This window comes from Lissotriton vulgaris, chromosome 10 (genome assembly GCF_964263255.1).
Source record: "Lissotriton vulgaris chromosome 10, aLisVul1.2, whole genome shotgun sequence".
In the NCBI taxonomy this organism is placed as follows: Eukaryota; Metazoa; Chordata; class Amphibia; order Caudata; family Salamandridae; genus Lissotriton; species Lissotriton vulgaris.
In genome coordinates this window covers 195,709,926-195,734,476 of record NC_141698.1, presented here as the reverse complement: position 1 = coordinate 195,734,476, position 24,551 = coordinate 195,709,926, and the positions used below count along the sequence as shown (strand labels likewise).

Genomic DNA, 24,551 nt, shown 5'->3' with positions numbered 1-24,551 from the left:
GCTCTTGGACGCATCACAACGAGTTGAGTCCGGCAGACTTGGGGTCCTCACTGCATTATTATCTTTTACCACGGTCCAGAAAAGTAGTCATTCTGATGATGGGCATTCAGGATGCTGAAGAGATGTGGCGAGTGCCCCTGGGGCAACCCTGCCATCCACGAATGCCAGGGGTCATCGCCAGCCTCCAGACTATCTTCCACAATGCAGCAGGAAAGGACAGAGCAGGTTCAGTTCCACTAGTCGCCTGGTCTCCCCGTTACAGCAGTCTCAGCAGTTCTTTGCTGGCAAGTACATATTTCTTTTTGGGAGGACCAACGTCCACTGACTGAGTTCTCTGGCTTACCAGAATTAAGCGTACCATGTGAAGTTGGTAATCTGTCTTACAGCAGGCATGTCAGCGTCCAAGCATTACTGCACAGCTGCGCTCTTGAAGAGTGCAAGTTTACTTAGCTTTGGTGGTCCTGAAGCTTGGCAGGAAGCTAGCTAATAAACCCTAGGAGTTTCTTTTTCTGTTCTGGTGCAAGTGGGGTTCCTTTCCAGTAATGGGTACAGTCCTCTCTGTATGAAGCTGACTTTTTATGTAGTGTACAAAAATGAGGTACACTATGTTGAAAGTCCAGACAACCCATATTGGCTTACAGTGCTTAAAGCACAAGTTACTACTTGTATAACAATAGATCTTGAACTTCTCCTTCCGGAGGAAGCCGTTGACGTTGAGCAGGTCCAAGATAGGGCGTAGTCCCCCTATGCCCTTCTTGGGAACCAGAAAGTAGTGGGAGTAACAACCACACCCTACTTCTGGCCAAGGAACGCCCTCGATGGCCCCCTTGGCCAAGAGGGCCATAACTTCCTCTTGCAGAAATGGCAAGTGATCCCGCGACAGGCGGTGGTACTGCAGTGGTATGGCTGGAGGGGTCGCCTCGAAGAGAAGGGAGTAGCCCCTTCGGACGAATTGCAACACCCACCTGTCCGATGTGATGGTGCGCCAGTGAAGGAGGTGATGGCGAACCATGCCCCCCCCACTGGCGTCAAATGGGCCGAAAGCTCGGACTAGGAGGGCTTTGAGGCGGATGCTGCAGGGGTGGATGTTGCCTGGCCTCGCCGCTGTCCCCTGGCACCGCCACGGCGGTTACCACGTCCGCCACCGCGCTGGGTGTTAGTCTACGGCCCGTGGCTGGCAGGACATGAGGGGGCGCCCCTTCCTTGGCCACGAAAGGCAGAAGTTTGCTGGCGCTGGCCCTGGAGTCCTTGAAACGCTCAAGGGCGCTGTCTGCCTTGTCGCCAAAGAGGCAACGGCCATCAAACGGCATGTCCATGACGGAATTCTGGACATCAGCTGAAAAGTTGGCGGACCTCAGCCAGGCGTGGCGGCGAACCGCCACAGTCGTGGAAATCGCCTTACCCAGCGAGTCTGTGGTATCCAGCCCACATCGGATAGAGTACCGTGCTGCATCACGCCCTTCCGCAAAGGCTTGAGCGAGTTTGGCCCGTGCCTCCTCCAGACAATTCGGCAGCACGTCCGGGACCGTGTCCCACAGAGAGTGGGTATAACGGACCAAAAGGCAAGCGGTGTTGACCAACCGCAACCCCAAACTGAGTGAGGAGAACAGCTCATACCTTTTGGATTCCCGATCAGGCGGGAATGCGGTCTGGGAGTAAGAGGCCTGGATAACCAGGCTCTCGGAGGTGGGGTGGGTGGACAGGAAGCTAGGGTCGTCGGGGGCTGGGCGGTGGCGCATGGCCACGTTCTGATCTAATGGGGACCTGTAGCGGGCCTGGACCAAGTGCCCAACAGAACGTCGGTAAGGGCCTCGTTAAAAGGCAGTAGGGGCTCCAAAGAGCTTGCCTGCGGTTTAAGGACCTCGTGAGGAGGTTAGTCCTCACGGCTGCGACGGGGAGCTCAAGAGCCAAGGCCTTGGCCGCCCTTGTCAGCACCACACTGTAAGCAGCCCTCTCCTTCGTAGCCACGGTAGGAGGGGAGACAAAGCCAGTGTCGGGCGAAGTGTCCAAACCACTGGCCTCCCCTGGATCCACTGCCCAGTCCTGATACGACTGACGCTCCCGTGCCAGAAGGCCCTCAGACCCCTCCAAATACCCCTCGCCTCCCATCTCCTGATAGTCAGGTGCAAAGGATGGGGCCGGATCATAGAAGAATTGCTCTTCTCTCGGCGTCGAGAGATGCCGGTCCGACGCCGGATCCGGACTGAGGGAGGGACCGGGGAAGACGTCGTCTGGGGACGGCGTCGGGGGCGACACCCTGGGGTTCAGCGCCGGTGGAGGGGTCGTAAGGTGGACCCGGATCCGGATCCTGTGGGGTCCTGCGGTGTCGGGACCGAAGTTGTCGACGGCGCCAGGGCCGAAGCACCCAGCCCGCTTGGGCTCCCAGTCGGGGCCACGGGCCCGAAGGTGCCACAGCGGGACCCGACGGACGAGAGAGCGACCTCATTGCCATGAGGAAAGCATGGATCTCCTCCAGCATCGCGTTCAGCCCAGGGACCGGCGGGTATGGAGCTGGCAGCGGCGCTATCTGCTCCGGCCGGGCCGCGTGGGCGGTGTCGCCCGAACCCCCGGCCGATCGCGCAAGCGTCTGGGGGGAATCGAAAGAGGATGTCGTCTCTTCGACTTCTTGTGCCTCTTACCTGAGGATTTGGAGCCCGACGAATGGTGTAGACTCGCCAAGTTGCGATGACTGTGGCCCCGCGACCGGTCCTTCGACCTCCTCCTCGACCTGGACCGTGAACGGCGCGGGCCGACTGCCGGAGCTCAAGGCGCATACGGGACCGCTCCCGCCTAGCCTTCGACGTCTGATCTCCGGCATGCCTGACTGCCTGCTTCCCTCTCAGTGGTTGAACATTACACCGCGACCCCTTCAGTTTAGTTTTACTTTCTTTAATTTAGCCATGTGGCACGGCAATCACTAAATTTAACAACTGGGCAAACCAGTGGACAGGCTGGCCACCGAGCGAACAGAAAAAGGGTGCAATAGCAACCTGGAACTCCATAACAGGGACCCTGGCGGTGAGTCTTCGCGGGAATTCAAACAGTACAACTCATAGGTATCCTCTATCCACATAAACGCAGAAATTAAAATAAGTGCCAAACAACTGAACAAGAAACGCAAACTCTTTCGCAAAATTGGCACAAGCCCAAACAAGAAACAATTACAAGAGGCCAAAAAAAGTAATTCAAAGAAGGTTTGGGCCAGCAAAACGAGACTTTTGCGAAGCACAATGGCTGAAAATGTTTGACTTGCTGAGCCCAGGAAAATCGCAAGAGTTTTGGCACTATTTAAGCAACCTGGGACGAGGCTCAACCCATAGAGAAAATTCTCTTGAAGCCTCCATCTGGGTCGCCCATGTAAAAGAACTCTACACCGAAGACGGCCCTGTTAATAAGCAAAACAAAATATCCATCGCAGGAGTCGATCTAGACCCAACCCCCGAGAAGAAAGCCCCGTCGGGAAAATTGTTAGTGTCCAAAATTCTAAAAAACATCAGACTAAACGGTGCTCCAGGCCCCAATGGCCTCCCTGGACACTTATTCAAAGCAAACATCGACTTTTGGTCTAAAAACCTGACTCACCTGTATACTGAATGTTGGCTCCTGGGGGATGTACCAGACTCATGGCTCTTGCAGCCAATCCACAAAAAAGGCCCCAAAACTTAACCATCAAACTACTGCATGATCGCCCTTTTGGACATCGAGGGAAAAGCCTACGCTAGTGCCATCTTGAGGGACCTCGCAGACTGCACAAGCGCAGAAGGTCTTCTTCCACTCTGCCAAACCGGATTTAGACCCGGGTCCGCCACAGTTGATAATATCATCGCACTTTCTTTTTTGGTCCACCGCGCGCGGACACGCAAAAGCCTCCCCTTATTCGCCTGCTTTATTGACTACTCGGCGGCGTTCGATGGGGTAGATCGTGCAATTCTGTGGAGAAAGCTGGTTCAATGGAACATCAATCCATCCCTGTTGAGAGCGATCCAGTCCCTGTACTAAAAAACGTGGGTGAGAATTAAACTGTCGAGGGACCACGCATCCGTGAAGATCGACACAGATCGAGGCCTAAAACAAGGGTGTGTGCTAGCCCCATTGTTGTTTAACTGATACACAGCGGACATGGAGGGCTTTGACTGGGGCAACCTTGGCCACCCCAAAGATCGGTGGGACCAAAATTCAATTCATGCAATATGCTGATGACCTGGTACTCTTGGTCCATACGAGAATTGGGCTACAAAAGGCGCTGATGGCACTTGCCGCATACAACGATAAAAATAGACTTGTAGCAAATCCATCCAAGTCAAAAGTAATTATCTTCGGATATTACCCAAAGAAAAAATCATTAAAATGGAGGCTTGGCCATCTCTTGCTGGAAAGTACACAGCGGTACACCTATTTGGGCATTTGCTTCCAGGAGTCGGGGCTTTCAAGCGCCCATCTAAAGACCATCCAAAGCAAAGGTAAAACCATCACCTATGCCATCTGCAAGCTGCAAGCCTCCTTATACAGCCCGTCCACAAAGGCCATCCAAAGAGTACTCAAAGCCAAGCTAATGCCGGCCCTCAATTACGCTCTACAGGCATTCCCGGGCAAACTGAACAATGAACTAGAAAAAATTCATTGTAGAGCCTACAAGAGACTATTCCACCTACCAAGGTGCACCAGAAACACCATTGTCCGCCTGGAGTTCTCACTCAACCAGCAAAATCTGGAAGAGATGGCCGCCCTAAGCAAATATTACTTTCTAACAACGGCGGCACAGGAGAACACACTCAAGGCAGCCCTGAAATGTATCTTCATTGAACCAGGGAATCCCTGGTTGGCCACTCTCAATGCGGCAAATGATCATCTCAACCTTGCCATCGAGTCTTGGAACCCCGAACACGTCAATTACACCGCCATCAAAAACTCTATCAAAAAACAAGTACGTGTGCGGTCACGGGAACTGGATCTGGAGTCTCTCGTAAGAAAAGACTTTCATGAGTCCCTGTGCCTACCGCACATCCTGCACAATCCTAAACATCATCTCACGCAGGCCGTGAGCCGCGCAGCCCTTCACAAGATCTTAGCCCACAGACTACATCCGTTGCCCCTCAAAGAATTATATGCCTTCGGTCAGGTTGGCTCAGGAGTCCGGGAATGTAGGCTTTGCAGGTATAAACGTGAGTCACTGGCCCATCTTCTATTCTGCTGTCCGTCCCTGCGCATGGCCCGCAGTCTTTATCTCAGGCCAATCCTAAGACAAGCAGGGTCATGTACCGCAAAGGAGGGGATCATCCATCTCTACACCCTGACTACGGTAAAGCACATGGCCTCTTTTGGAAAGTTTATCCATCAGACACGGTCCCTGCTGATGGCTTCTGAGGGTTCGAACATAGAGACTTAGAAGGCCCATGTCTTACTACGAACTCTATCTATCGTATTCCCAGTGCTCGGGGAGCCACCATATGGACTGATCTCTCGAAACTCTCCTGGTTTTAACTTTTGTAACTTTGTAATCTTGTACTTTGGTTTTAATGTAATGGTTTTGAGTAACCAAACAAAGTATTCATTAATTCATTTGTGTCTTATGTAGGTGATGGTTTAGCTGGGTATGCAGGTGTGTCTGTAATGGGTTGAGCCTCATCAGGGTCTGAGTCATCCCCCCATGGCTGCGAGTAGGGGTCTACATCTGGATTTTGTGGATATCCAAAATTAATATCTGTGTCATGATCTACATCTGGGTCGTAGTCAGAGCGTGTAGGGGAGTATGGTGCATATGGAGTAGTAGGCATAGCTGGAGAAATAGGCTCGAAAAGAATAGGAGAGGTTGCAGAGTCTCTTTTCTTTTTTAGTGGAATAATAGAAAAGTCTTCAGCAGGCGCTGGTCTTTTCTTCCTTTTGTAAACAGTCACTTTCCCAGTATTTGGGTCAATATATAGTGTAGACTGATCTTCTGTAGAGGGGTCTGGATGGATGAGCTCCTCTTCCACAGTCTTTTGCCTTCGCGCCGATGTTTTAGGTTTGACCTTTTTCGGTTCGATGCCTTTCTTTGGTTCGACCGGTTTCGGTGCCTGGATCCGCTTTTGAGGCTTTATGGGCAGTGGCTGTCCGACAGGTTTTGTTGGTGCGACGGATTTCACAGGTTGCACCACTTTTTTTGGCCCGATTGGTTTTGTTTGTTCAATAACCTTTATCTGGTGTCTTGGCTTGTTCCGCTGTAGAGGTGTCCTCGGAGCCTGTGGCTTCGGCTCTATGCCCTTCTACGGATCGATGGGCTTCGGCTCGACCGTTCTTGGTTGGTCTACTTTTGGTTTTGCTTTCGGTTCGACGACCGGCTTGGGCGTAGCCCTTTCGCTTTCGTAGACAACCTTTTGTCCCTTTTTGGCTGTCGATCTGGATTTGTTCGAGTCGACGAGCCTTGGTTTCGAAGGTTTATATGGAACCCTGGCCTTCGGCTCGGCGCCCTTTGTGTTTATCACCTTCGGTTCGACGACGTTCGGTCCGAAGACTGTCGTGTCGAGGACTTTCGGTTGAACTGCTCTTGGATTACGCGTCTCAGAAGACTCTTTTTGTATATTCTTAGCCAGGCTGTATTGCTGGCCCATAGAATCAGTGTTTAGATCTTGGCTAAGGCCTGTTGGTGATGCCTCGACCCGAGTCTCTGGTATTGGTGTAGTGTCTGTGTGGGGCGGTGTAATCACGGCTCGCCCCCCGTTGTCATCGGAGTAGTCTTCGACAGCTACGATGTCTTGGTCGTATTCCTCGACCTCGACGATTTGTTCTTCCTCGTCGATATAATATTCAGAGTCGTGCTCTGAGTCTTGATCCTCTTCTTGATCAGGGTCTTCGACGTCAACTAGTTCCTCCTCATCGTCGAAGATATTCTCTGGCTCCAGTACCGACCTCTGCATCTCTTGCCTTGCCGCCCGCCGATTCCGGATCGTCTTCTTGGACCGGAACTGGGCACAAGCTAGGCAATCGCCTTCATTATGATCTGGTGATAAACATTTGTTGCATACAGGATGCTTATCTGTATGCGGAAACTTTGAGTTGCACTGCGGGCAATATTTGAATGGACTTCGTTCCATCGACCGTCGGTCCATGTGGCGTCGAGAAGGCCTAATGGCCCGATTCGACGACCGGAGTGCAAGTAGATTGTGAAGAAAGCTTTTCGGTACCAATCGAAAACAATACCGACGAATCCGAAGGCCTTTTGGCCTTTTAGATCAGTTTATTTCGATTCCAAACTTGGAGTACAGGAAAATGCATCCAAACCCAATGGAGGAAAAAAACAATCTAAGGATGGAGAGGATGCCCATGCACACTTTAGTCCAAGGGAGGAGCCATCTATCTTGTGATACTTCGAAGACTCTTCAAGGACAACAATGTGCAATCATCCGGACCCAACACTAGGCGGCGATCTATGCACAGATATGAATTCAGCAGCCCACATGCCTCGAACATTACATTATATGGAAAGGCCCATTAGCACAAGCAGATAGGCCCCTGTGATGTCTAGTTCCATTACTAGATCTTGCAAGTGATCAGGCAGCTATCTTAAGGACATGTACTGAGCACTGGTCATTGTAATTTTGAGTTAACTACATGATGGCTGCACTGAAACCAAAGGTGGTAGGTTTTAATAAACCTGTACTGATGCTAGTATTTGATTTATTATGACATGCACCCAGAGGGCACATTAGAGGTGCCCTCTGAAAACCTACTAGTCCTCTAGTGTGCTGGCTGAATGGTATCATCCAGCCTGTCATCACAGATGAGTTGCTGACCCACTGTGGGACAGCTGAGCGTTCTCAGAACTCAAACAATACTTCCTCCAGCAGGACAACTACTGTATTAGTAAGTTAAGGCCAGAAGCTTCAAAGCCTCTGCCACCTTAGATATGTGACAATGGCTTCCCCCCAGACCTGGGAAATTTGAACCCCCCCTGCCAGGTGGCCCATCTGGCACCAGAGTAGGCAGGAAATTAGTCAGGAGGCGTGTCACACTTTGAGGCTACGCTCACCCCAAAGGTGGGCCTCCTGAAGTGGACAGCCAAGGAAGGGTTTCACAATTTTGAATTTGGTGAAAGTAGGAACTCTGGGTCAGGCTCACTCCCACTTTCCCCAGGAAGTGGTCACATAAGGGTTGTAGTCACTCCAGGTGCAAGTAGCCCATTGGCTACTTCCCTACACTCCCCTAAATACCTCTAAAATCAGTATTAAGAGGTCCCCCTGACATCAGGATTCAGATTAGTCTACTGGGAATTGAAGGGAGGACAAAGAAGAACCAAAGTCATGAGAACAGAGGTTCTGCACTAAATTGGTGCCAAACGCTGTTTCGTTGCTTGCGCCACGACAATGACAAAGACCGACACATCCAGAAACTGAACAGCCTCCCCAAACCTTTGAAGGACTGTTTTAACCTTCAACAATCAAGCAGCATCTCCCTTGGGGTGGAAGATCAGTCTACATGCATCTGCAGCCACCGACTGCACCAATCTGGTACTCAGTCTTGCTGGCCATTGGGCCCACTGAGGAAGCAGCTCGCCAGGAAGACGTTGTCATAAGTCCAAAAGGCCAGCCCGGTTGCTCTTAACAAGTCTCAATCTGCTGAACTTTTCTGGAGCCTCTTAGCACTAATACCTTGGGTACCAGAGCCCTTGCACCTACCAAGGCTTTTGAGTGTCAAGTCCGAGCACCATCTACTCCAACACCGACCCGTCATGGAGGGACTTCAGAATCTATACAATCTTCACCCAGAGAGGTCCTACTGTACGGTTTTCTCTCCTCCTCCAGGTCATCAAAGCTAAGTGAGAACCTCCAAGCGCCCCGCCGGAAAAAAACCCTCTACACCCGAGCCAGTTAGCACGGAGTCCCGTAAACCAGCTGTTTCCCTGTGCTCCAGAGACCCTCAAAAGGCTAGCCGCCCTTTGGGTTCTGCCAGACTTGTCCCCAAAGCTCCTCTTGTAGCCTTTCTTTTTCAGTTACTTTTGCCATTGACTTTACTGTGTAGCACTCGAGGGTACCAACGCAACCAGCACCTCTGCACCTGAACTCAACAGGGCAGGTAAAACCAAACAGCTGGTGGCTTCTTGGAACTTGGCACATAAGCACCTTTAAGTCCGAAAAGGCACCCTCAAAACCGCTCGCAAATATATGTATGTGGTGTATGGTTCTCCCATAGAATATTACCAAGTTCCAAGGCTCATCCCTCAAAATCGTTTTGACTGTTTTTCTACAAAAATCTGTTACTCTGAAGGTACGTAGCTGATTTCGATGAGCTTTGGTCTCTAAAAATATATAAAAATCAGTCTTATATATTTTTTTTTTTATTGGTCTCTGATTTCTACTTCAGTGTAGGTCTCATTCAATGATTCTTTGTGTACAACAAATGCTTAACACTACCTTCTGATATCCGATAAGCCTAAATTGTTATACCAAACTACCATAAATAGAGCACTTGGGATTATTAATTTAAGCCCTGTAAACCAATAAGGGTGGTCTATGCTCTTTGCATTGTGTGTCATTACATTGGCACTACCACATAAAAAGCAAGCTTCCTGCAAACTTTCAAAATGATTGTTTGAAAAGAACAAAAACCAGCAAACTTATGTTGAGCTTCCAATGACTAAGCAATATATAACAGATGTATTAGACCTTGTCAATAACATTGGGAGCAAGTTAATGGCAACTCCCTTCCAGTGACAACACCCTCGGCCACTGTCAACTAGTGCAGAGTACATGAAACTTTGCTGAACTATATATGTTCATGGCACCAAAGATGTGAAGAACCGTGCTCCACATAAGTTTCCTCAATTCTTCAGGTCTCTAAAATCCTATGGCGCATGGTTGTTCACTATAGTAGATACAGACCCATCATATTAGGAGGATAGTTAGTTAATATTTGAGTCGCTGAAAAAGGAATAAAGCTGAAATAAGATTATGTGAGTTAGTAGAGGCAAACTGAAAGTACTAGAGACTTATAGGTGTTTTATCCACCCTCAAGGAGCTGGTTAGGTTTGCATCCGAGGTTGGTACTACACTGTGCCCCCTATGCTCAAAGGGCACCAAGTAACATTACTTATGTTGGTGACTATGAGATTGGGGTTACACCAATTCTAATGAACTTCAATTGGAGGAAAATAAGTTTCAATACAGCCCTTTTTGGATACGGTTATCCACCTCATCATGCATTATACACTGGGAGACATCACTTTCTCACTTGGTAGACTATGGTTATACCCCTTTGGCCACAGAGTTGAAGATATGGGATAAACGAGTGGCTTATCACTCCGGTCTACTGCTTAGAGACAATACATAAAAACCACTCATCCTCATTTCACTACTGGCTTACATGCGATCCATTAGCTCCAACTTAGGATGCCTTTTGTAGACAACACAACATACAAACATGCCCTCTAATAACATTAACAGTGAACATTAGAAGCTTAAGTCTCTCATTAAACCATCTATAGATGGATATACTACTGGCCACACAGACATATGCTCACTCTTATTATTACAGTTTAGCTTTCACAGTTTTATTGTGGTGCAATGTTTTATGAACTGCGTTTACGGTTCATATAAATCTGAATAAACTAATAATCTATGATTTTATTGAAAGCCAAGTAGGTCAGATTTTACAATTTTCTTTTTTAACTAAGATTAAAATTAGCATTTCTTTTTAGCGGAAATGCCAAATGCACACAAAAGTATGAACGAGAAAATGCAAAACACAATAGATTCTTCATACCTTGTGCAATGTGAATATAACGTGTAGAGTACAGCATACTGCACAGCAGGATAGTGCACTGCTATGTCTCCGTGCACGACCATCAAATTCTTACTCAGTAATGCAAACACTGTAGGAGAGAGTGCCCACATCTATAGAAACATAGGTAAAAAAAGGAAAAAACAGAGGTTCAAGAACATTTGTCAAACTCTTGTGCATCTTCAATCAAAGTTGAGAATTTGTATTTGCTACATTATCAGAGAACTGAGACTTATCAGGGTCAGCAAAATCTAAATCGTAGCAGATCAACCAGCGGTAACTTGGGAGGGCTGCTTGATTTAGCATACAACTTCAATAATCATGCAATTGAAAATATTCTTGCTCCACTCTCTAAAAGCACTTGTAGCACATCATAAAAGGCTTTACCTGAAGAAAAAAACACCATCTACATAATCATTACCACTAGGCCAAATGTCAAATAGAAATGGAATTATAGTAAGATTTAAAAAACATATTTATTCATAATTTCATTAACAGCAAAGTTAAACACCTACTCCAATCAGGGAATTCTTTGCATTTCCAATTGTTGTCAATACGCTTAGATCGAAAATAACTATGAATGTTGCATTATCCACGTTAATTGTATGGTCCTTATAAGCATCATGCTGGATTTCAGTGCAGGCCTCTGGAAGTTTGAGGTACTCCAGTAGATTGTTGAGGCCACAAGTCATTTCTCCCAAAATCAACTTGTAAGCAGTCTCTAACACAGGAATGTTTTTCAGGCTCAGAACAGCTTGATAAAGAGAATGGGCTGCTGCAACAACCTGGATGAAGAAAAAGTTAGAAAAATAAATATGCTTATTTAGCATACTATAAATCACAACATTGGTTTTACTGCTCTTTCCCCCACTTTTTGAGTGTTTTCATACAATGCGAAAAAGCACACAAGGATACATTAAAGTAAACTTTATTTAAGAATGCTTGCTGTGACAGCCAAAACGAAAAAGGTAATCATCCTTTACATAGGAACAAATAGAGTGCAGCAGATAAAATAAACACAATTGAAATAGCATTGATTAAAGTGTTTCAGTACTAGACAGAAGGCTCAACGCCTATTGTGGGGAAAACATTTGGGCAAACTAAGATGGAAAAGACTAATGTTCAAAAATAATGAGCTTTTAAACAATACTATATGTAGGTTATGGAAACAAAACATAAGCAAGTATGCAGATAATGACAAATCAAATTAGAAATGGATGCAGAAAAGAAGGCACAAGTATACCAATGCAATGTAACAATCAAAACACTACAGTCAGAAAAATGTTCACCATGCAGTTGGCATGTATGCTGTTGAGTAATACAGCTGTTCGTGTTGCAACTGAAAGGTAAAAGTGAAGAGGTAGGAGAAGGTAAAAGGATTTTATTCTGGCGCAGTGTGGTGGTATTAAAATGTGGCACACACATGTGCAAGAAAGATCTTCAAGTAGCCGTGGATGAGGCAAGATTAGGTTGAGGAATAAGCACATTATCGTATGTGTCCATGGAGTCCGACACCTGGTTGTGAAGTGAAAGAAGGGGCAAATGAATGTTATACTGGGGGCGACATGAGGAGCGGTACCTGCTATGAGTGGCCATGTTGAGAATTTTCATGGAGTAAAAGGTAGCAAAGAGACCAATTAGGAAGTAGGGCAGTTCAGTTTGTAGGACTGTAAGGTATCAACCAGTTACAGATCTAGTTCTCAAGTTGGTATTCCAATTCCTTTCTTAATCAATACAATGGTTCTTAATCAATACATGGTTTACACACCATTAAGTCTATACTGACAACAAACAGGACACACATTTCCCGTCTTTCATGGATTCACAATGTTATAACATTCTGTAGGACAGCGTCGGTCATGAAAACAGTGTGGGAAAATTTTCCAAATTCACCTATAAACAAGTAAACTTAGAATAAAATACCACCTTGGAGAAGTTCACAAGGTTCCACAAGAAAATGTAATTTGAAGCTAAAGAGGCGGGCAGCGCTGTAACAAAAATACATATTCCCTTTTATTGTAATTTTCCAGTAATTATGTAAAATTGGAATCTACAATCTGGTTATACACACTGCTCATCTAACAGCAAAACTGTAAACTGTCCTTCTGGTATTCGAATAAACCTTAGTCATGAAAGAAAACATTTTAATAATGGGAAGAATGCGAAACTTCACTGCCGAAGTAGAATTTTTTTTCATAAATAGAGAGACAATGAACTAGGATGTCCCAAGTGTAGAACTGCTGAGGCGAAAAGGCCTTTGCAGGACTGCATCATTTTTTCTCTCTACTGGGAAATTTTGTTGTGGGGAGGAATTGTTTACAGCAACATCCCAAACCAGTTTTGGGTATGTTCCCTTTCCACTGCCACCACAGAAAGGTGCTTTTAACAAGAATAAGCCTCCGATTGTTTGCAGGACGGATATGGGCTGTGGTCACATTTTTAAGATCCAGAAACTCACAAGGTTCTAAGAGTTTTTAAAATTCCGATTGCATCCCTGCCCTGGAACCTGCCCTGGAACATCCCCTGGGAGAAGATGGGTGTTGGAATTCTTGAAGAATGACAGGACTCTGGAGATAGATTAATATGCTGTTTATTGACCATCCACTCTCCTCACTGGAGAGCACACCAACATTCCACAAGGAGCTTCAGGGTGGGAGAAACCAACTGGGACGGAAAGGTAGGGGTGGACAGAATATACCAACAGGACTGATTGCAACAAATCTCCCTTCCTTATAAAGAGGACCAAAGGAAAAAAGGGAAAAAGGGAAAAGATACCCGGGGTAGCAATGATTGGCTGGAGAGAACCTGCCAGGAACAACAGCAGCAGCAGCAGTTAACACAGCAAGAGGCATTACATATGTACATTTACAATGTTGTTAAAACTCCACCACGGACCATTTTCAAGCTGAACCACATTCTTAAGCACTTTAACAATCTTACTTGGAGAATGATATTTGCTGAGAGTGGTCCCCATCTTGGTGTTCCTTCTAGCTTGCACCATATGTCACCCACCTCCCACTTTTGATCTTTAACATCATGTTTTTGGTCGTACCACTGTTTTTAGATTTGTTTTGGTGTTGTCTGGCCTTTTCTCCTGCCTCCTCCTGATCTACTCCCCTGACGCTGCCACCACTTCGCCAACTGGGATTAAACTTGGTACAGGGTTCCCTCCCACGTAAGGTGAAACCCCAGTTACTTTATTAGGTGACGTATGATATGCCCACAGACATTCCCTCAGAGAGTTCTCTATGTCGTGTCCATTGATGGCAGCTAACAGGATACCTTCTTTAACCTCTTGGCTGCTAATGACAAGGGTAACTCGTCATGGACTTTCCATTGATTTCAATGGAAATTATATGAGATTAATAATAATGCCTTAGCAGTAAAGGGGTTAATGATCCCGTTTGCTCGCTCCACCAGACCATTGGCTTTTGGGCAATATAAAGCTGTGGTTGCATGCCTTATGTCCAAACCCTTCAGAAATTCCTGCATTTCTTCTTAGGTGAACTGTACCCCATTGTCGGTGATTATAGTGGAGGGTATTCCTTACTCATAGAACACCTCTTTTAAGAACTGAATCACCGATTTTGTGGTGATACTATGTACAAACTTTTCCTTAATTCAGTGTGAAGTATAATCAATCAGAACCATCATAAATCTCCTTTGCACTCCAAGCTCTTGCATTGGTTCAATGATGTCCATAGCCAACTTGTTCCATGGCTTGTCGGAACATTAACTGGAGACAACGGATCTTTGTGTACCAGCTTAGATTTGTCGCTTCTAGCACATGCGCCACTCTCCTTTACAATTTGTTCAGCCATGGCATCCATTTTTGGCAGCCAGAAATGTGTTCTTACTCTGGCCTTGGTAGCACTCCGCCCAAGGTGGCCTTCATGTGCCAAGTCAATAACTCTCTTCCTGAGTTCTCTAGGGGGTATCACCCTATTCTTGTGATATACTTTCCCTCCAATGAAACTCAGTTCATTCCTTATTTCCCAAAACTCTTCGATCCCTGCTTCAACTTCGTTCTTCTTGTTAAGCCATCCTTGCCTAATGTACTCTTTTAGGGTACACAGTTCTTTATCCGCCTTCATGCCATCTTCCCATTCTTTTTCCGTAATGGCAGGAAAATCCATCATCATTATTGGACTGTCTAGAGCTTCTTCAGTGACTCCTGCTTCTGGCAAGGTCGATCTTGATAGGAAATCTGCAATTCTATTTTCCTTGCCCGGAACATGCTCTATCTTGAAATTGTAATGTTCAAGTCCTAGAATCCTTCTGCTGATGCGCGGGGTGCAATTTTCAAGACCTTGACTGAGAATATGAATGTGAAGGGCTGGTGATCAGTCCATATCGTGAACCTCAAACCCCATAGAAAGAACTTGAAATGCCTCACAGCCCAAAAACAGGCCAAGGCTTCCCGTTCAATTACGGAGTAATTCTTCTCTGGTTTAGATAGACTCCTGGACGCAAAAGCAATGATCATCTCATCATTTACATCTTTTTGGAAGAGGGTGGCACCCAACCCATTGTTTGAGGCATCAGTTGCAAGTATGGTTTTCTTGGACGGGTCAAATGTTCCTAAGACTGGAGAGTTGATTAGATCATCCTTTAAGGCATTTGCAACCACTTCTTGCTCTTCATAGAGAGAGCACACAAAGGGGAAATGGTCAAGACTGCCCCCTGCGCAGTTCCGTCGCCAGTGTTGGAATTCTTGAAGAATGACAGGACTCTGGAGATAGATTAATATGCTGTTTATTGACCATCCAATCTCCTCACTGGCGAGCACACCAACATTCCACAGGGAGCTTCAGGGTGGGACAAACCAACTGGGACGGAAAGGTAGGGGTGGACGGAATATACCAACAGGACTGATTGCAACAATGGGCTCATATATATTTTATATGACTGGATTGTAGTTACATGCTACTTGCCAGTTTGTACTTGGTTTGAAAAGTATGGCTCTATAAAATAATAAATGAGGCAAGTGATTTGTAGTCACCTAGAAGTACTAGAACAGTGCTGCAATCTTGCGACATGTAGCTGTGATTCACCATTAAGCAAAGAATACTGCATAATGTTCTTGAGTGTGTTTAAAATTGTGGACGGTGTGGGATTTGATTTGATGTCATGCATGATGACTACATAGGTGTTCTTCATGAGTTGCTGCAATATTGTAGCAACAACCCTTTAACCACATGCGTGCGGGGGTTATTTTTGCGATACGCAGCATTTTTCCAAAAGCCGCGTTACATGACGAGCTCAGCTCGTCATCAGTACACGACCACTGTGGCTGATGACGAGCTGAGCTCGTCATCAGCATCGAAGGGGTTAAGAGTGTCAATTCACTTAATGTGAATTACACACATGAATTTTTATTAGAAAAATTTTACTTGCAATTTTAACTTATACAAGCAAATGGCATTGTGAATTGGACAATATGTATCAACACCACAGGAGAAAAAAATAAGAACATATAAATTGAAGTTATTGTATTCTTTGAATTGAATGTTCAATAGGAGAAGTCTAAGTGAGTATATAACAATAGAAACCGGACCTCGAACATAAGGCACGAATGGAAGGATGGATGGCCATGAATCAAGCACATCTGTGAATAAATGTGAGGTAATGTATAAAAATTGGAAAACGATGCATAAAAAGGATTACCACTAAATGTAAGAAAAATATAATGGAAAAAATGGGGTGATGATCGACAAATGTGGAAATTGTATCGCATTTGTATACCACAGGTCTTAAAGAAAAACATAAGCTCAAGAGGATACAAATGTTTGCAGGAGTTTACACTGCCTATTTTAGAACTTTAAAGCTCGGTCTTTGACATCAAGAAGTAGAATTTAAATTATAATTCTGTAACATGAAGAAATAATCAAAACAGAAGGCTAACAAACACCAGTGACAAATAAATGTAAAACCTACAATGTGTACAAGGAATAAAGCAACCTTCAGGTCGACCAAGCACTATACATCACTCTGTACAGGACATTGCCAGAATGCTCTAGCAGGAGCAGAGACATGGTCAGTATTTAGAAATCTGAAGTAAAATTAAATCAAGAGTCCTTAACCCCTTCTCCATAAAAAGAAAAAGTGCTAGTAACATCCTTTCCCTCTTTCAGAGGACAGGATAGATTATTCTGCATAATAAAATGACTGTCGCGTGCAGACATGAGATACCACACAAGGCAGAAGAAGTCTGGAATGAGGCAACGAAGGACAATTCAGAGAATACTTGTTCCAAAGCACCAAGGACCCATGAATCAGAGGCCATCTCGTTTCATGGACAGTGGCAAGTGTATTGCTATCAGCGATAAACCTCTTCGGATAACCAAGCTCTAGATGTCCTGTACTAGATCAGATAGCACATTCACCTTGATCCCCCCTTGATCCCCCCTTCTTTGTTCAGATAGAACATTGTCACTGTGGGATGAGTCTGTGGCGATGGTCAATAAAGAAAATGATTGTGCGAATGAACCAAGTATTTGATTGTCTCGGTTATCCACGATGTATCTAGTTTTGTGCTTTTGCTGTAACAACCATAGGCGCAGAAATCATTTATGGATGGGTCTCATATGGAGCCTGGCAAATGGGGTCAGCTGGAAGCATGAAGGTTTCAAACAAGCATTTTCTTCACTGTTTTCTCAAAGACCATCCCTACTAGCAAAAGAAAACTAGATCTGCCAATGGCAGCACTCTCTTCTGGATCAAATATGCCTTTGCCGTGACAGAGTCCACCTCTGCCCCCAAATAATACATTTTTCTTCATAACAGAACAAGGCTTTCTCCACGTTCAATGAGGAGAAATCTAGTCTGTGCATGGTTTCCATCACAATTTCTACAATGTTCTGGTACTAATCCTGCAAGCATGCCTTTATCAGCCAGTTGTCTAGGTATGGGTAAACGTGTCCCCTAATAGCTCAAGTGAGATGCCATAACTGCTATCATTTGTAAATACTCTGCGATGATTTAATTTAAAAAAGTAAAACCTAGGATATTTCTCTGGTTTATTGTTAATCTGGATGTGAAAATACATAATCCTGAGGTCTATGGTTGCCATGTAGTCCCTTCTTAAAGCAATGGACCGGCTTCCTGTAGTGTAATCATCTTGAGCTTTTGTGACCTGATGGATGAATCTAGAAATGTCAGGTCTATTATGGGCTGCAAAGTCAAATCTTGCTTGGGGATTAAGTAGATTGAGAACTCTCCCTGGTTTTGTTGCTCGTTTCAGGCCACCTCTATCACTTACTTCTGTTTAGAGATTGTGAATCACACGCTGAAAGTGGCCAAACCGCTTGTGGTCTGGCCTTTTCCCCTGGATCAGTCTAGAAAGGAGTGCCTCGGCTACAATGGGTCGTGCCATGTCATGTTTGGTCTATGCACACTAGCTCAAAGGTGCTCTATATTTGTTGTATAATGTGCTGGAGCATCCCCCTTTTCAACGCTCGGTGAGATGAAAGCCCCTCTTAACTGTTCCCCAGAATTTTAAATTCCACATTTCCTTTGCTATATCAATGCCTTTCTTCACCTGTTGGAGAGAGTCATCCTCTGCAGCTCAAAACCGGTTCCCTTTGTGAAAGTCATATTTATAGCAGAAGATTTAACTTTTTAATTGAAGCCTGGTACACTTAGCCAAGCATGCCTTCTTATTTTAGTACCAGAGCACATGTCTGCTGGCTGTGACACCAGCATCTAGAGCTGAATAGAGACAAGTGTTTGAGATGGTATTTCAGCCTTGAATTATCATTATTGCCCTCTTTTTTATTGTTCTGGGAGAGGTTGCATCAGTTCTTCCTTGATCCCTCACGGTCTGTGGCCATATCTGTTTAAGCAGGAAATTAGAATCAGTAACGCACCACTGCGTGGCTGCTGACCTCTGCTTCCCATCACCTACATTTTTACTGTCTGGAGATGATCCTGTGGGTGCTGAAGTCTTAGTCCTTTGTTCTTAATGTATATTGGGTCTTTGCTCCAAAGAGCTATTTCTTCTCTAAACTTGGAGTTAGAGCTTGAGAAGAAGCTGGATCTTTGAATTCCTCTGTCCCCTAGACAACAATGCTAGGAAGCATGGACATGAATTGATTTTATTCTGCAATCTAAGAAGTGGAAACATGCCACATCCTACAGTACAATCTGTAATCCATTTGCGTCTGCGGCCCTTTTAGTAACAGTATTGAATAAAGAGGTCAGCTGAAAGCAATGGCCTAGGAGTGCAGAAGAGCTCCTCTCCAGGAGAGTCAGTGTCTAAGCTGTGCCATGTAACCTTGTTCCCCTGTGATCTCTAATGGGTTGCTCATATCTATCATCTTCGCCAGAAAACTCCTCCTGCTCATGCCTCCGAGGTTCTGAGTTACTGGGACTTTGACGCTGATTCTCCTCCATCCTATTCTTTCTTTTGCAGTAATGTTCCCATTTTGGCTTTAAGTCCATGTCTTTTTTCTTTTCATGTCAATCATCTGTTCCGTGTTGAAGTGGTCCCTTTTTGTGGTTGAACTGTCTTTCAAGTTCAACTCTTTCATTTCTCCGATACCAAATCATTTTTCGGTGTTGAGTCAGAATATTTTTCCCTTTCATTCTCTTTTGGCTTTGACCTGTGGAGTTCCTTTGTCTTCGTTTCAACTACAGAGATAAAGGGCATTAAGGATTGTTTCAAGGTCTTGGAGACCAAAACCTTCAACTATGGGAATATGTTTTCCAGTGCCAGCTATATATCCCCTGGTATCTTTTTGGGCATCTCTCCACAGTGGTCCATTTCTACGGCATTTGACCACTGATCTCCCTAGGTCTCCTCTTTGGCGTTTCCTTAAAGGGGCCTTGTTTGGACTGCATTATGGCGTATTGTGCCCACCTCTTTCCCCCTAAGGAGCAACGTCTTTCATGCCTTACAATCCTCTGACTTCTGGTCCTTTAGGAAGACACAAAATTTGTGCTGGTCCGTCTTTCAGGCCAACTTGCGGTGACATTTAGGACAGAACCTAAAAAGACTATTTTGGATCTCATCGAAGTACTAGGAAAATCTACCAGCTCCCGGCAGAACAAGAATATGCTCTTACCCAGATGGTTTAAGCATAAATGGCAGAATCAGTTTCCTCTGCTTTCTTGGCGTGTTTTCCTTTGAGGTCTGCTGCCAAAAACTCTTTCCTCTTCTATTTATTTTTTCCAACCTTTTTCGGCAGAGTAGCCGTATCCTTGACTATCTCCGGCCCAGAATGTGCCTCCGAACCCAACAGTGGAAAATAGATTTTGGAAAATAGATTTTGAAGAAGAAGAGAAAAAAAACAGAGTCACCCTCCAAGTCCTAAAGCACATCGGAATGAAGTGCTTGGAAAAACATTTTGAAAGATTTCCAATGAGAAAAATGACAAAAAGACAGAGTGCAATGATCCAGGGTCCTGTTACCAGAAGCCAAAAAAGGCACTGACCTTTCACTGGCACAGTACATGTTTGCATACACAAAATCTTTAACAAAAGAGGGTCCTAGGGAGTTAAATATTTAAAGACCAGGCAATATCCTGTCCCCAAACTACAACTGAAAAAAACACAAAGGAACTACTGGTGTATAAACAGTGAGATAAAGAATGGCAAAGAAACTGTGGTGTCTGGATCAAAGCAAGCACACACTCACTGAGTGAAAATTAATCCCATCAGGCCACCACAGAGGCAGAGCATCAACATCTGGGAGTTACTGTAGGTTATATGAATGGTGCAGCCCGCACCAATTAGTGGGGAAGCTACTCTCAATTCATAGCCAGCGATCGATACAGCCACAGTTATATTGCAATCAGTGGTGCTGATGATTTGCAGTGCAGAAAAAGTGAAAAATGTGCAAAAGTTAAAATTTCCTACTAAGACACTTCAAATAACTTTAATAGGAGCTATCTTAGTGTCAAGACTAAAAACAAAGTGCTGATAGTTTGAAAAAATGACTATCATTAGCGATAGATTGGCAGGTCAACAGAGTACACGTTTGCTCTTATATCGAGGTCAGCCTATCTGCTAACATTGCCCTTTATTCTTTTCTATTTCGGAAAGGTTAATGGAAAATATTACTAGTCACATCTTATTAAGACGGTGATCAATTGTTTTAACTGGCTTCTTTTTCAAAAAGTAAAAATTGAAATTTGGGCATTTTTAGCCTGCCAATAGGCTGCAAATATATTTCTATTCGCTATTTTAAGACACTTTCAATGTGAAACTCCTGAAATAAAAGGAATGGTCTGGTTCATTGTGTTTTTGACCATGGCGAAAAGTAGCAAAGGATTAGGTTATTTTCTTAAAAACTTTATTTTTCAATTTTGTCCTGTCAAGAAGAAATGTACAAAAATGTAAATAAAAATTGTAGGAAGCTGGCTCTGTATATACTATGCAAGTCTAGAAAAAATCCCTGGAGTGGTATAAGAGATTACATCAAATAAAAGACAGAAGTACTTTCTACGTCCACAGGGCCCGTAGGTCTATTGTAAAGGGACACACCAAATATCAAGGTATAGCGTTTACAATCTTTTATTAAAAAAATTGAATTTTTCTTTAGCCTAGCAGGCTTGATATATTTATACAGTAACTTAAGGGAGGTTTCAAAAAAGCGTTCTATATCATGGGCAAGTGGGGAAGAATTCCATACCTATGACAGAGGGGGAACCTCGTGATCCTCTGCTTCAAGAAGGCTTAAGTACCACAAAGATATTTCTTTCTTCCTTGGGCGTGAGTCTTGGAATAGCTGCTCAAGTTCCCAGTTCCCTACTGTTTCTCGAGCTTCTGCCTCATGCCATGATCCTAACTAAAGGTACTTAAACCTAGAGAATGAGGGACGATCTTATCTTGCAATATCTCCCACGGGAGAACCCCATCTGAGTCCACCAGATCCGACCACATCTCCAAACCTGCTCTTCTTATCGGAATCGCCAAGCTGTCCCTCTCTGAATTGCAAAGGTTGGAGTCAGGGAGCCATTTAGCAAAATCTTCGCCGAAGCCCCAGAATAACAGTTCTTTAAAGTCTGGGCAAAGATACCCATACCCATGACCTCCAACACCACCCAAAGATATCTCCAGCAAACACATTTGAAGGCTTAGCGGCGTCTAAGGCCACTACTGCCAGGGGATCCCACCTAATTTCAGGAAGATTGATGTTGCCAATAAGTAATTGTGTTTGTTCCTGATTGAGACTCCTAACCATAAAGCCTTTATGGTCGGTATTAATCAGGTTTGGTGCCAACTTTGCCAATCTCCCTGCCAGAATACTCATAAAGAACTTATCAGCATTCAGCAAGGAGATTGGACGGTATGAATCAGCCATCAGGGGATCCCTACCAGGCTTCAATATTAAAACAGTCGTGGCCACCTTCCAAGATCTGGTTGCTTCGCAGATTACTTTTTAAGTTACTTTTTCTACTCGGTGTGATATGCCTAGATTTCACACTGGGACATTTCCTAGAGAAAAGGTAAGTAAATCAGTTTGGATTAGTCACTTACCTGTAATCCTAGTTCTCTTCCAGGGGTATCCTCAAAGTCATAAATACAATATTCCCGCCCATGCACGGGACCCCGGAAACACAATCATATACGAGTCATATATATATATACACATATATATATATATATATATATATATATAAATAATCAGACTCGCTAGACTTGTATTCTGTTAAAATACAGGCATAAGTATATACATCCGATTTTGAGCGAAAAAGGTGTTGAAAAATATCGGGCGAACCAAAGGTCTAACGTGATACATTTAATTGGTGTAATTCATGGTAAATGTTTATTTCATTATGTATTATGAAATCGGACCTGAAAACATTAACTAACATTGTTATTTTGCCTATGTTAAAATGTCCACCATATGATTACTTTTCACTGTATGACACAATTTTGAGGGGATTACAATATGTATTTAAGATGGCCGCTTACACTGTTTGACGAGCGTGATCAAACCGTAAAGGCGAAACGCGTCGTTTTTCCACTTGCAAAATAACGTTTTCCTGCAAGAAGCTCTGGGTGTCCAAGTCTCTTCCTATAACGGGAGGTTTGATTGGAACGAAGATACAGGTCTGCCGGTGACCTTACTGGGACTGCCCACGACAGCTAGAGATCACTCACCGGAACTCGTGAAGTTTGCATTTGATTTAAAGAGATCGAGCTGACCCCCTGGGTTTTTTGACACCGGTATCTCGGACGCAGTGAAGGTGTGCCCGTAGGATTTGCGAAGACGACACAGCTGATTGGAGGGTGTATATGCTGGTACCGGCGAACTTCAAAAGATTACCAACGTTATGGCTGCAGGAGCGCCTGGGGCATTCTCGAGAAGAAGCCAGCGAGTATGCTCTAGTGGGGTGAGGAGATACTCTTGGCTCTGGATCGTGGAGTGACACTTAGGCATACCATCCAGCCATTCAAACGTAGCAACCCAGGGGCCAGGGAGTGCGTGTAAGCTGACAGATAATCATAAGCGGATAACACGCGCACAGAACTTCTGTAGGAAGAGGATATGATCTGATATAATGGCAGGTGGATTAGATGCTCGTTGGAAACTGCAGACAGACTATTTTTTGCCAACACGGAACCGAGCTCTGATGAATTACAAACCACATCTAATATTATCTCGGAGATAAACTTACAAGCACAGTAAAGCACTTTGGAAAGGCTATACAGGAGAGAGCTTTCAAAGTGGTGGGAAGCCGAATCATTACAACGATACATGGATGTCAAACGTGCCCCGAGAGGCCTTCGTATTTTCACAATACCAACTTACGAAGACCCGGACCCCGATATGCTGGAGGAATGGTCGGAGAATGCTGCTGCTTGTTCAATAATTATAATGCAGATCCTTGTAAAATACGCCCTTAAAGATCGTGCGAAACGATTAGTGGAAATTGACCAACTTACATCAGAAATCAGTCAATTGATGTCAAAGGAAGCCCTGGAAGAACATCTGAAGAAACTTCTAATGAAAATGGATAAATTGGAGGAAGAAATTACCGCCAAGAAACAAAGAAAGCTCTTAGGTGATTATAAGGATTACGAATCGGGGCGCACTCTCACATTTCAAACGAAGTACGATCATCTTTTTGATAAAAAAATGGGGGTTGCTGTTACAACCTCAAAAACAGGAGGAGCAACAAGAGAAATTGTTGAGAGTGATGTATCAGATGGCAATATGTCAGACGCCTCCACTTCTGGCTTGAACCAAGAAATATCAAATGACCCCAAAAGGAAATCGAATTTTTTGTTACAATTCCAGATGATAAGCCAAAACAGGACAGAAATTAACAGGAGGGGGGTACCCAGAGAGGACGTGGTCGGGGAAACAGAGGAGGAACAAACGCAACCAACAGGCCAAAAAGAGGAGGAACACGCGCTGCCAAAACTCCAGTGGGAATGAAGACAAGGAGCAAAAAAGCAGTAACAAACATGACTGTAGTAAATTTATCTCAGCGGACTCTTTTAAGTGATGAAATGGAGACCCTAGCTCTAGGACTCTCGTTCTGCCAGTCCTCGAATATGAATTTTGCTCAGACAAGAATCGACCTGTTCTTATTTTCTAGGAAGCTGAAACTTAAGAAGTGGTTCTGTACGAAACCCAAAGGCTCTGGAACTGTGAGTAATAGAATTACTGAAAGTAATCTTGATATGTGTGATGTGGAATTGTTACATACGTGGGATGATGGGATGAAGGGCCTGAGAATATGGACTCTACACCGGATTCGGGGGCCTGGGGTATAGAATTGGGGGACAATCCTAGTTCCAGTTTTAAGCCCAAATCTATATTTCTCCCCACTGTACAGATTGAA

General features: G+C 44.6%; 1 protein-coding gene across 1 annotated transcript in view; it reads right to left on the bottom strand.

The window, feature by feature from the left end:
- SMG1 (SMG1 nonsense mediated mRNA decay associated PI3K related kinase) overlaps nucleotides 1-24,551 on the bottom strand; it is a 1,828,328-nt gene that overhangs the window by 1,481,374 nt on the left and 322,403 nt on the right. Inside the window, exons 13-14 of the mRNA XM_086940872.1 lie at nucleotides 11,268-11,537; nucleotides 10,735-10,865 (exon numbers count right to left, since the gene is read on the bottom strand). Of these exons, the coding sequence (XP_086796998.1) occupies nucleotides 10,735-10,865; nucleotides 11,268-11,537 (401 nt within the window). The remainder of the gene's footprint in view (nucleotides 1-10,734; nucleotides 10,866-11,267; nucleotides 11,538-24,551) is intronic.